Source organism: Lontra canadensis, unplaced genomic scaffold, assembly GCF_010015895.1.
Source record: "Lontra canadensis isolate GAN:19392208 unplaced genomic scaffold, GSC_riverotter_1.0 scaffold13, whole genome shotgun sequence".
Lineage (NCBI taxonomy): Eukaryota > Metazoa > Chordata > Mammalia > Carnivora > Mustelidae > Lontra > Lontra canadensis.
In genome coordinates this window covers 929,277-941,035 of record NW_022631007.1, presented here as the reverse complement: position 1 = coordinate 941,035, position 11,759 = coordinate 929,277, and the positions used below count along the sequence as shown (strand labels likewise).

The 11,759-nt window shown below is 58.0% G+C and overlaps 2 protein-coding genes across 5 annotated transcripts; one reads left to right on the top strand and one right to left on the bottom strand.

The window, feature by feature from the left end:
• The first annotated feature begins 420 nt into the window (after positions 1 to 420).
• On the top strand, positions 421 to 7,568 carry ABCB6 (ATP binding cassette subfamily B member 6 (Langereis blood group)). 2 transcript variants are annotated; one of them, XM_032857255.1, is made up of 19 exons: positions 421 to 1,156; positions 1,470 to 1,607; positions 1,854 to 2,040; positions 2,238 to 2,339; positions 2,508 to 2,691; positions 3,280 to 3,401; positions 3,893 to 4,002; positions 4,317 to 4,382; positions 4,567 to 4,692; positions 4,828 to 4,904; positions 4,993 to 5,056; positions 5,170 to 5,255; positions 5,451 to 5,508; positions 5,724 to 5,828; positions 6,194 to 6,368; positions 6,515 to 6,627; positions 6,869 to 6,963; positions 7,038 to 7,106; positions 7,288 to 7,568. In XM_032857255.1, exons 1-19 carry the CDS (start codon positions 608 to 610, stop codon positions 7,388 to 7,390), a joined length of 2,529 nt encoding a protein of 842 aa, XP_032713146.1. In that variant the 5' UTR covers positions 421 to 607; the 3' UTR covers positions 7,391 to 7,568. The 2 variants fall into 2 exon arrangements, 1 of the variants encoding a protein (XP_032713146.1); XR_004382642.1 differs by lacking the exon at positions 7,288 to 7,568 and having other exon boundaries at positions 558 to 1,156; positions 6,466 to 6,627; positions 7,038 to 7,059.
• A 122-nt stretch (positions 7,569 to 7,690) lies between these two features.
• ZFAND2B (zinc finger AN1-type containing 2B) lies at positions 7,691 to 10,619 on the bottom strand. Of its 3 annotated transcripts, none has more exons than XM_032857257.1 (9): positions 10,377 to 10,619; positions 10,002 to 10,096; positions 9,630 to 9,761; positions 9,347 to 9,498; positions 8,994 to 9,089; positions 8,854 to 8,914; positions 8,696 to 8,763; positions 8,299 to 8,371; positions 7,691 to 7,983 (listed from the first exon to the last, which is right to left on the bottom strand). In XM_032857257.1, exons 1-9 carry the CDS (start codon positions 10,429 to 10,431, stop codon positions 7,945 to 7,947), a joined length of 771 nt encoding a protein of 256 aa, XP_032713148.1. In that variant the 5' UTR covers positions 10,432 to 10,619; the 3' UTR covers positions 7,691 to 7,944. The 3 variants fall into 3 exon arrangements, with proteins under 3 accessions (XP_032713148.1, XP_032713147.1, XP_032713150.1); XM_032857256.1 differs by having other exon boundaries at positions 7,691 to 8,087; positions 10,377 to 10,617; XM_032857259.1 differs by lacking the exon at positions 8,299 to 8,371 and having other exon boundaries at positions 7,691 to 8,087; positions 10,377 to 10,618.
• Positions 10,620 to 11,759: the final 1,140 nt, after the last annotated feature.

Below are 11,759 nucleotides of genomic sequence, written 5' to 3'. Positions count from 1 at the left end.
TGTAGGAAAGTGGGGCTGTGCCGTCACTCGGATATAGCGAGCTAAGTAGCAGAAGGGTCATTCCCAAGCCGTGCTTCCGTGGAGGTCAAAGTCTCTGGCTGGAAGTGCGGTCAGATTTCGCGCCCTGAGCACGTGACTAAACCGACTCCGCCCCTGTATCTTGCCTCTCCCGCGTGCACCCTCTCCCACCCCTTCAGGGAGTTTGACCAATGGGGGCCCTACGTGGGGCCTGGAGCCGCCCTGGTGGGCCGGGCGGCTGCGCGAGGGAGCTGCTCGCGGCAGACGCCCAGCATTCCAACCCCGCCCGGACTCCGCAAGAGGTTCACGGGCTGCGAGCGAGGGGCGGACTGACGGGTGAAGACGGCGTGCGTGCCCTGCGTGAGTGCGTGGCGGCGGCGCGTGCGCGAAGAGTGGGTAGTGTGGCGGGGCCCACGTGTGTCCCTGCCCAAGACCCCCGCGGCTTGGCGCCCCTCGGCTCCATGACCCGAAACACCCCAGCGTCCGCGCCCCGCCCCAGGCAGCTGGTCCCGTTTGCCCTTCCTGCAGTCCCCGCAGTCCCCGCAGTCCCCGCAGTCCCCACAGCCTCGGCCAGCGGCCACGTATCGCCATGGTGATCGTGGGCAACTACTGCGAGGCCGAGGGGCCTTTGGGGCCGGCCTGGGTGCAGGGTGGCCTGAGTCCCTGCTTCTTCTTCACTCTTATGCCCTCGACACTGATGGCCCTGGGGGCTCTGGCCTTGGTGCTAGCCCTGCCTTGCAAGCGCCGAGAACAGCCTGCTGGCGCCCGCGAAGTGTCTTGGAGCTCCGGGCCTCCTGTCGCTCCCTACCTACTGCAGCTGCTTCTGGCCACACTTCAGGTGGCCCTGCCCCTAGCCAGCCTGGTTGGCCGGGTGGGCACTACTGGGGGCGCCCCGCTGCCAGGCTACCTACTGCTGGCTTCCATACTGGGGACTTTGGCCAGCGCCTGTGGCCTGGGGCTGCTCGTGGTGGAACGTAACCAGGCCTGGCAGAAGCTAGCTATGGGCATCTGGATCGAGTTCAGGCACAGCTCGGGTCTCCTGCTCCTCTGGACTGTGGCATTTACAGCTGAGAACTTGGCCCTTGTGTCTTGGAACAGCCCACTGTGGTGGTGGGCACGGGCAGACTTGGGCCAGCAGGTAAGGGACCTCTTGGGGAGAGGAGAATCATGAGTGGCAAGGGCCGGGAAGAAGGATGGTATGCCTGGGCACAGTGTTCCACACTTTGGGATGTACCTAAGAAAGGGAAGAAGGGGAGGCCTCCTGGCCTGGCTGCTGATAGCCAGCTGGTGGGGTGTGTCTGTGCTGAGTCACTCTAGATGTTTTTAAAGCTTCCCTGATGCTGGGCCCCTGACTTGGGTATATGCTTTGTCTCACTACCCAGCCCTGTTATAAGTGTTAACAATGGCATTTTTGGCCTTCTTTGACGCTCTCTGGATACGTTTTATTCTAGGTTCAGTTTAGCCTGTGGGTGCTGCGGTATGTGGTCTCTGGAGGGCTTTTTATCCTGGGACTCTGGGCCCCTGGACTTCGTCCCCAGTCCTATGCCTTGAAAATTAATGAAGACGATCAAGATGTAGAGAGGAGCGAGGTATACATGAATTTCTGAATCTTAGGGTCTGTCTTACTTTCATTGCCTGTCATTTTTTCCCACCACGATATTTCTTTCCCAAATCTCAGTTTGTGCCCTATGAGCCTTTCTGACCTCATTGGGGATCACTTGTGGGTCTGAGATAGCTGGGAGCTGTAATCCCATACTTTTTCCCCAGAGGGGTTCGCCTAGGGCACTTCTTTTTGACTTCTGAGCTCCCCGTCCCTGTGTGTTTCAACATCTTAGGTTCAGTCAGCAGAGGCACCACCACGATCTACATGGCGAGACCTGGGCAGGAAGCTCCGCCTACTGAGTGGCTACCTGTGGCCTCAAGGGAGCCCAGTTCTGCAGTTCATTGTGCTCATCTGCCTGGGGCTCATGGGCTTGGAACGGGGACTGAACGTGTTGGTCCCCATCTTCTATAGGGACATAGGTGAGGGGACGAAGAAGTGCCAGCTCAGTTCTCTGGTCCTTCATGGGCCACGTGCGGGGTCCAGGCCCTAACCTACGGAGGTGGGGCAGTGTTAGGAGTGGGAGGATGAGAAAGGGGCTGTGGCTGGTGCCTGGAGCAGTTTCTCCTGAACAGAGTCCTCAGGGCCGGAATTGGGCTCTGACTTTCTGTCTCCGTAGTGAACTTGCTGACTGAGAAGGCCCCTTGGAGCTCCCTGGCCTGGACTGTTACCGTCTATGTCATCCTCAAGTTCCTCCAGGGGGGTGGCACAGGCAGTACAGGTACAAGGGACCCTGCTGTCATCCTGGTTGGCATTGGCCTCTCCCCCTCTTCCTCCCCTAAGCACCCCTCCCCTGGCCCTTTGGTGGTCTCGGACCTTTCATCTGGGGTACCGGGCTGATGGTGTTTGGCCCCCCAGCTCTACCGAGGCCTCCCCCGGCTCCCCCTAGGCTTTGTGAGCAACCTGCGCACGTTCCTGTGGATTCGGGTGCAGCAGTTCACGTCACGGCAGGTGGAGCTGCGCCTCTTCTCCCACCTGCACGAGCTGTCCCTGCGCTGGCACCTGGGGCGCCGCACTGGGGAGGTGCTGCGGATTGTGGACCGGGGCACGTCCAGCGTCACGGGGCTGCTCAGGTGCCAGGCCGGCGGAAACGGAGTGAGGGGCAGCGGGGCTGGAGGAGCAGGCATGAAGGGGGCTGGCTGTAGAAAGCACCCAGCTTCAGCTGCCTCTCCGTCCTGTTTTATCCTTTTTTTTTTTTTTTTAACTTTAAGACAAACATAGGTATGCTAAATGGAGCTAGTATCTTATAAATTCTGCTCGCTCTTCCAGAGGTTCCCACCCCATCTAGGATGTTGGGTTCTGTTTTTGATACGTTGACATATGTATGTGCATAGCCTCACGGCCCTAACAGGGTGCCAGGGAGGGTTTTCCCAAAATGCATGGGATCACGACATAGGTGTCGTTCTCAGAATTGCCCTATCAACAAAACGGCAGGATATCTATTCCTGCCCTGCATGAAGAGCCTCCTCGTTCATAACTGACCCGGCGCATCCTGTCCTTGGGGCCTGCTACCTGTTTATTTAGCCGTCCACCCGCTGAGGGGCAATTCAGCTTGCTTCTACTCTGTCACTGAGAATCAAAACCACAAGGAAACTCCCGGGGGCAGAGCTGCTGGCTCCCAGCCCCTAAACCTTCCTTTGTCGCATGACTTGCCTCCTTAGCTACCTGGTGTTCAACATCCTCCCCACACTGGCTGACATCACCATTGGCATCATCTACTTCAGCATGTTCTTCAACGCCTGGTTTGGCCTCATTGTGTTCCTCTGCATGAGTCTTTACCTCAGTGAGTGCTGCCTGGGGGAAATGTCTCCCTGAAATGCTCCAGGGACTTCCTTGGGTGTGAGCCCTGCCCCTACTCAGCTGGCCCAGCGAGGGGAGGCTATAGATGAGGGGACTCGAATCCATTCCGGCTGCTGCTCCCTAGCACAACGGACTGGCCTCCTCGGCCAGGGGAGCCATAGCTCGGCCTGGACAGAGGGCCGGGGAAGGGCATCCTGGTCACCTTGTGAGTTCACGTCACAGAGAAACCTCATCCGTGTAACCAGATGCAGCCAGCCCCCAACAGCATTTTCACACACAGGTCTTGTACAGGTTGCATGGGTGTCTTGGGCACAGCCCCTTCCCTCGGGGAGCTAGGGCTCCCTTTGGTACCTGGGTCCCTGGTCACCGTTCGCGTGTATGTGGCAGGTGGCAGACATCCCCCTGTGGTCTCTGTTGTCGAGAGTGACGCCTCGTTCTCTTCTTCCCCTTCCTCCCCCTCTTGTCACTCTGCAGTTGTGACCATTGTGGTCACCGAGTGGAGAACGAAGTTTCGACGTGCCATGAACACACAGGAGAATGCTACCCGGGCCCGAGCTGTGGATTCTTTGCTAAACTTTGAAACGGTAATGAAGGCCTTGGTGGTATTAGTGTGAGGCATGGAGGTACGGGCCAGCGGGACTGCCGGGGGACCTGGGGTGGGGGAGTGCAGTGGGGAGGAAGTGATGTTTCAAATGAGGACAGACAGACACCCGGCTGGCTCAGTAGGAAGAGCATGCGACTCAGTCTCGGGGCTGTGAGTTTGACCCCCATGTTGGGTTTAGAGAGTACTTAAATACGAGTAAAAGTTTAAAAAAATAAAATATAAAACGAGGAAGGAGGCAGTGGGAATGTGTTGAGGCAGCAGCCGTGTCTCACAAGGGCGGCTTGACTTCCTCAGGTGAAGTATTACAACGCGGAGGGTTACGAAGTGGACCGCTATCGAGAGGCCATCCTCAAGTACCAGGTGAGGATGCCCACTGGACACCTGCTGAGAGCAGCAGCCCAGCCACGCGGAATGGCCAGGGCCAAGAGGAGGACAGCTTTGGGCTGAGAAAGTGAGGTCGAAGTTGCCTGGGCTCAGTTTGGATTTGGTGAGAGTGCATATGTGACGTTCCACCTCCCCCCGAACCCCCATGTCATCGCCCCAGGATCTGGAGTGGAAGTCAACAGCTTCACTGGTTCTGCTGAATCAGACCCAGAACCTGGTGATAGGGCTCGGGCTCCTCGCTGGCTCCCTGCTTTGTGCGTACTTTGTCAGCGAGCAGAAGCTACAGGTGAGGGCGCTGTGCTGGGGCCAGGGAAGAGAGGCCCGGGGCCTGTGTCTGGGCCCCCGGTACCCGGGTGGGAAGCAGGCAGGGTGACAGCCCGTAGGCATCCCATGGCCTCGTCCTCCCCTCGGATCTCCGCAGGTCGGGGACTTTGTGCTGTTCGGCACTTACATCATCCAGCTGTACGTGCCGCTCAACTGGTTTGGCACCTACTACAGGTAACTGGCCTCCGACCCTGCCCCATCTGGGGCGCACACTGATATCCCCTGCGCCTCGGAGGGGCCCCAGCCGGTGCTGTTCTTGCAGGATGATCCAGACGAACTTCATCGACATGGAGAACATGTTCGACCTGCTGAAAGAGAAGGCAGAAGTGAGTGAAACGGGGGGAGTGGGGTGTGCAGGACATGGGGGTCTGCGTGGTGGCCCGGTGTCTCGGGCATACCAGACCTGTGGTGGCAGCACACACGGGCGGCACTCTCCTAGGTGAAGGACCTGCCTGGAGCAGGGCCCCTGCGCTTCCAGAGGGGCCAGATTGAGTTTGAGAACGTTCACTTCAGCTACTCCAGTGGGTGAGCCTGCCTTCTGCCACCTCCCAGCCCCTGTCCCGTCGTCCGTTTGCATGTGGCCAACCCAGCTTCTCACCCACCATTGCCTAGAAAGAGAGCCTGAGCTGGGGAGCGGCAGGGCCCAGGAGTAGCTCTGCTGGTAGAAGGGGTCACTGGCAGTGCCGCAGGCCTGCTGACCATGCCCACCCTTCCTTGCAGGCGAGAGACCCTGCAGGACGTGTCCTTCACCGTCATGCCTGGACAGACACTGGCCCTGGTGAGAGAAGACCCGGGTATTGGCCCAGACTCCTTGAGTTTCCCTACTCCCGGTGCTTCTGGAAGTTTGTGATCCAGGCAGTGGAGTCCAAATCCTGTCACGCAGGCCATAGGATCGAACGTAGCAGCCTCTGTGGACACTGGCAGCTTCTTGGACAGTAAGCCTTAAGAGCCAGTGGGCCTGAATATGTCTTCCCTCTGTTTCCACTGCGCCAGGTGGGCCCTTCGGGAGCTGGGAAGAGCACAGTGTTGCGCCTGCTGTTTCGCTTCTACGACATCAGCTCCGGCTGCATCCGAATCGATGGGCAGGACATCTCCCAGGTAGGGCTCCCAGGGAGGAGACTGTGATTTAGGGGCCTGTGTGTTAAAGAAGGATACTCTGGGGAGTGCTGGCCACTGTCCAGGGAGAGAGGATGTCACCCCTGCAAAAAGCTGCAGCTAGAGCCCTCGGCCTTCCTTGTGCCGTGTGACCTCCCCAAGTAAGGGAGTCCGGGCACACAGAGCATCTTGTTTCTTCATAGACAGAGAAACAAGACTCAGGGAGGTTGAAGGATTGGGCCACACAGCTAGGATCTGGGGTGATAGTGACAGGGTTTCTGTACCCCCTCCCATGTGCCGCCCCTCCAGGCCAGAGGGCGGGTGTGGGGCAGTCTCACAGCCTGGGGCATTTGGTCTCTTGGCTCCAGGTGACCCAGATCTCCCTCCGGTCGCACATTGGAGTCGTGCCCCAGGACACCGTCCTCTTCAACGACACCGTCGCCAACAACATCCGCTATGGCTGCATCACTGCTGGGGATGAGGAGGTGATGGCGGCTGCTCAGGCTGCTGGCATCCATGAGGCCATCCTGAATTTCCCTGAAGGTGAGCTCCCCTGCAGAGAGAGCCCCTCCCCTGCCTGATTCAGCCCTACTCCTCCTTCTGACCTCTGCTCCATCCCTTCCTGCTCATCTGGTCACAGAAACCAAATGTAGCCTGTGTGACTTGAGGGAGGTGGGCGATGTTCACAGGATACGAGACGCAGGTGGGCGAGCGGGGACTCAAGCTGAGTGGGGGAGAGAAGCAGCGCATTGCCATTGCTCGCACCATCCTCAAGGCTCCAGACATCATTCTGCTGGATGAGGTGAGGGCCTGAGGCTGCCTGCTCCCCTTTTTCCTCCCTTGCCTGGGCCTAGGCTGCTGCTATGGGGCAGTGTCCCATCGCGGATAGATAGCGTGAATCCCTGCTTCATAAAGACATCTTAACAGTTCTCAAATGCAGAGAAGGTCCTTATTGATTCCCAAGACCTCAGGTAACAGCTCGTATCCTCCTTCTATGGGGATTTTGGGAGGCAGGGCCAGGTTTACCCAGATCTTCTCTGTAGGCAACATCCGCACTGGATACATCTAATGAGAGAGCCATCCAGGCTTCTCTGGCCAAAGTCTGCGCCAATCGCACCACCATCGTAGTGGCGCACAGGTACGGGACCTGGGTGGTGGGTGGCGGGTGGCCACCTGTGTTGTGCACTGCCTAACTCAACTCTAATTCCTCAGGCTCTCAACTGTGGTGGACGCTGACCAGATCCTTGTCTTTAAGGATGGCTGCATTGTGGAGCGAGGACGGTAAGGAAGCCCGCACGATGAACAGGGCAGGGCCTCTGAACGGGGGCCGAGGAAAAGATGAAATCCCAGGAGTGTTTCAGAGGGATCTCTCGGGCCGATCCCTCTCCTCTCTGTGGGCTGGAGGTGAGGACTCTTAGAGTTAAGCAGGTAATAGGGACTTGCACTTTCCTCCTCACCCCAGGCATGAGGCTCTGTTGTCTCGAGGCGGCATGTACGCAGACATGTGGCAGCTGCAGCAGCGGGGACAAGAAGAAGTCTCTGAGGACACCAGACCCCCAGAGTGAGGCCAGTGACTAAAGCTGCGGCCACGTCCCTCCCAAAGAAGAACTCAGAGGGGAAGAAGATGTATCCCTTCTCCCGGCACATTTCATCCCAGTGAAGGGGTATGGTGCTAGCCATAGCAGAAGAAAAGAACCTTTCAGAAAAGCACTTTTTGGGGAAATAAAAGTGTGGACCATGCTAGGATCCTTGTGACTCTGGTGTGGGGTACGCTGGGGAGCCTCTACCCTTAAGTCAGGGGAGCATTCTTGATGGGACTCCTCTGGTTTCCGTTGGACAAGAGAAAGAAACACGCCACCTGGAGGTCTTAGTGACTGCCAAGATCCTTTATTCCTTTCAGGCCCCTCCTTGCGCCCTACACATGGGGGCAGCCTCAGTGTAAAGGGGATGAAAAAATGCAGGGGGCTGTACGGGGCCTGGCCAGCATTCGCCAAGGGCCCACCCACCGGACACTTCTAGCTGCTCTCTCCTGGGCAGCTGGAGAGGCCAGCGGGCCTTCTGCAAGCTTGGCTCCACACGCTGCTCCTCCGGACGCTCCCCGGAGGTGGCCTCCTCATCTTCACTCCTGGCTGCTCCCAGCCTCCTCTCCCTGTGTACCCTAGAGGTGTGGGGGCCAGAGTCCTCCTCAGCTGAGCCTCCCTCCCCAAGCCCAGGGCCCTAGCACAGGCTGCAGTTGGACGGCTTCAAGCTGCGGCTCTGGGCCTGGAGCAAGGAAAGGGGAAGGAAGGGAAGAAAGGGCATGGTGTCAAGGAAAGGAGGGCTGGTCCTCACTTCAGAGCCTAGTGTGGGCTGGAGTCACACCAAAAACGAAAGGATAACCCCCATTCCCAAACTCTCTACCACTTGAAGAAAGCACCCCCCCCCCCGCCACTCCCCTCCCGGCCAAGCCCTGAGCTCTCCCCAGTCCTCATACCTGCTGCCGTCGGTATTCTGCCTCGCTGGCCGACAGGGCCTGTGCTAAAGCTAAGTCTTCTTCCTCCTGAGAACTGGGAGGGAGCAACAGCGCAAGTTGGATGACAGTAAAATCTAAAACGCGAGCATCTGATCTGCTAGCATCCCTGTGCGGAGCGCTTCCCAGTATTCTCAGTCTTCACGCGACCCTACAAGGTAGGTAGCAGTTCTGTCCCATTTTAGAGAAAATCAAGAACCTTTATGGGTTCAAGAACTTGTCAAAGGTTGTAGAGTTAAAAAGCAAAATTTTGAGCCCAACTTCTTAATTATTACTCTATGTGGGGTTGGAGTGGTCCCACCACCGTCCCTCCAAACTGAGCCTTTGCCCACATCCCACCCTCTTTCACCAGAGGAGGCACCTTGGGGCCTGGGGTTTGGTCTCTGCCAAGGACAATTCCAGAGCTCTTTGCAGAGCCTCATCCTCACTCTGTAAAAAAGGAGAAAGACGACCAGTTGCCCTGGACTTTATTCTCCGTGGGGGGGTTACTTTGGTCCGCTCAAGCTCCGCCCAACTCACCAAGCCATTCTGCAGGGCAATCACTGGAGGGGCTGTCTGGGACGGAGACTGGGTTGTCGCTCTACGGCAGACATTCAAGAGGCTGAGGTCAGAGATGCGAAGGGAAAAAAGGGAGAGAAGAACCAGGCAGGCGTGCCTACCTGCTGGGAGAGGTAGATGAAGGCAATGTCCGACTTGGGCTGGGGACGCTGCTTGTAGAAGAAGCCAGACCTTGTGCTCTGGAGATGGCAGCAAGTCTGTAGGGAAGAGACACTCTTGGTATGCCTCCAAGAACAGTCAGCTTGCATGCTCCTCCCAGGCCTTACCCAGGAGGTCAGGAGGGAAATTCCCCCAAACAGCCTGGAAAAATACGCATTTGAATAGGAAGCTAAAAGACTCCTCTAGCCAAAGGCAATAGGTTTGAAGCTTCCCAACTTGTAACAGTAGAGGCTGAGTCAGTTCCAAAAGGTTGGGGTGCTTCCTAAAGGCAAGTATCGGACCTGGTTGCAATTACCCTGCCCGGCTGGTGGGGTGACTGTCCCCGGAGCAATCATGGTCCAGTGGGTGACGGTGCTTGATGCAGAAATTTCGGCCACACCGCTCGCAGGTCAGTTTCATCATTTCTCGCTGCCGGCAGCCAGAGCGTTCGCACTTATTGGTGAAGATCTGAGGCGGAGAGGGAAGGTTTGTCTCTGCGGAGACTCTGACCAAGCTCTCCAATGCCATTACAAGAGCTGTTGCGGTTTGCAAGCATCCATGGTCCCAGCTGAGTCATGGCTAACCCCTCCAACGCTTACCTTACGTTTTTGCTGTGCTGGATCTGAGCGACAGTCTCGGTCGATGTGCTCCCCCACAGCGCGGTCAGGGGGCTCCCCTCTGGCCACAGGCACAGGCGCATTACAGAGTGGGCATACAGGTACCTGGATATCCTAGAGTTAAGGAGCAGGGGTCAGTCTGTGGCCCGCTCCCAGTCAAACCAAATCTCTGGTCCTGAAACAGCCTGCCCGAGAGAACCTGAATATACCCCCTATAATCACACAAGGAAACAATGTTTCCAGCACTGAGCCTCAGAAAAACAGTAAAGGAGAGGAAATGGGAGACAGAGGGACTCCGGAGATAATGCAAGCATCCTCCACCAGCCCCCTCCCACCCTCAGACCTCCCCCTCACCTTTTGGTAAGCAGATCCACAGTGATGCTGGGCGTAGGCCACATGGTCTGCGCAGAAGATGCCGGAGCAGGCGTCGCACTTGAGCGGCAGGAAATCTGCAGGGAGCAGGTCGGATTGCAGGTCCACCGGGACCTCAACGTCGTTCCCACTCACTCAGCCTTCCACTCAGGGGAAAGAAAAACGCCTCCCAGTCTGCAACCAACTGCACACGGTCCTAGGCCACACTCTCCTAAGCCACGCCCCCTTGGCCACCGCCCCCAACTTCGGTCCCCGCCCTCCTCCGGCACTGCCAGCCCCGGAGCCCACCCTTTGCCCCACCTGCAACTCCAAGCCCCTCTAGGCCCGGCCCCGCCCCTCGCGCGCTCCGCCCCTCACCCAAGCGCTGACAGCTCGGCTCGGAACAGTGAGCCCCGAGGTCCGGAAACTCCATCGCCGGGCCGGCCGGGGCCTGCTGGCTGAAGAAGCGGCGCTGAGCGTGTGGAGGGGTCTCTCGCTCCGGGTCCCGACCACGATCCCGCACTCCAGGGGGCTCCTGCCCCGCCCCTCCCTCTCCCCCTCCCTGCCGGGGTTACTGGAGCCTCAGCCCTTCCCGGCCAGCGACTCCCACTCCTCCCCCGGCGCGCGCGGGCGTGCTGACGTCATCGCGCAGGGCGGGCACGTCCCGCGCAGTCTCTGGGTGGCGGGAGGAGCCGCCTCTGCAGAGCCGACTCCCGCCCTCCCCGGCCGGGTGAGGCGTGGCTGTGGTCGCGCGCGGTTCGGGGCTGGCGGGCGCTGGCTAAGATCCCGGAAGGGCGAAAGCAACGGCGAGGGCTTGGGTAGTTAGTATCTTGGGGAGGGAGGGCTGGGGGCTTTTCACAATCGGATCCCGCGCCCGCACCTCACTCTACCACTCTCGCCCTTTCGTCCACTGCGACGGCTGCTCTTACTGCGCACGAGCTGACGACTCCCATATTGCCTCGAAATGAGATTTCTCCCCAGACCTGCGGATCCTTCCTCCGGGTTTACCTCTGATGCCCTTCTGTAAGACTTCGCTGACCCTCCCCAGTCTGAGTTAGGAGCACCTGCTGTGTGATCTCCCCGATGGTGTACCAGCGCCCATTATCGCCTTGTAATAAGCGGTTCACACACGCGCTCGTGAATGTACGGGGCAGTGAGGGACCACCTCTATCTTGTTCTAGGTCCCTGACGCCCAGCGCAGTGCCTAGGATTCTGTGGTTTTGTTAGGTGGGTTTGATACCATTTCGAAAGTTGTTTTTAGAAGTAAAGTTGTTTTGACACGGGAATGAAGTAAGTTGGGTCGGGATGTCATCATCTCATCTGTTCTCTCAGGTGAGAACTCAGTAGCTCAGCGGCTGAGGGGCCCCTGGGGGCTTATTAATAAAAACATATGAAGAAGCAACTGGATGATATATACAAAGACATGACTCACAGGGCAATATATATCCATTTCAGATACCCCAGTCCAGGGTGGGCGCGTATTCTTTCAGTCAAAACCTGAAGGGTGAGTGGATGTTGGTTGGCTAGGTGAAGGCTGAAGGAGAAAGGAAGAGAGTGGAAGGAGATGGTATCCCAGGCAGAGGAATCAGCAGGGGCAAAGAGCTCGAAATAAGAGTGGGAATGAGGTCCTTCAGATGAGCTTTAAGAAAGCTTGGGGCCAGGGGACGCCTGGGTGGCTCAGTGGATTAAGCTGCTGCCTTCAGCTCTGGTCATGATCTTGGGGTCCTGGGATCGAGCCCCACATCCAGCTCTCTGCTTAGC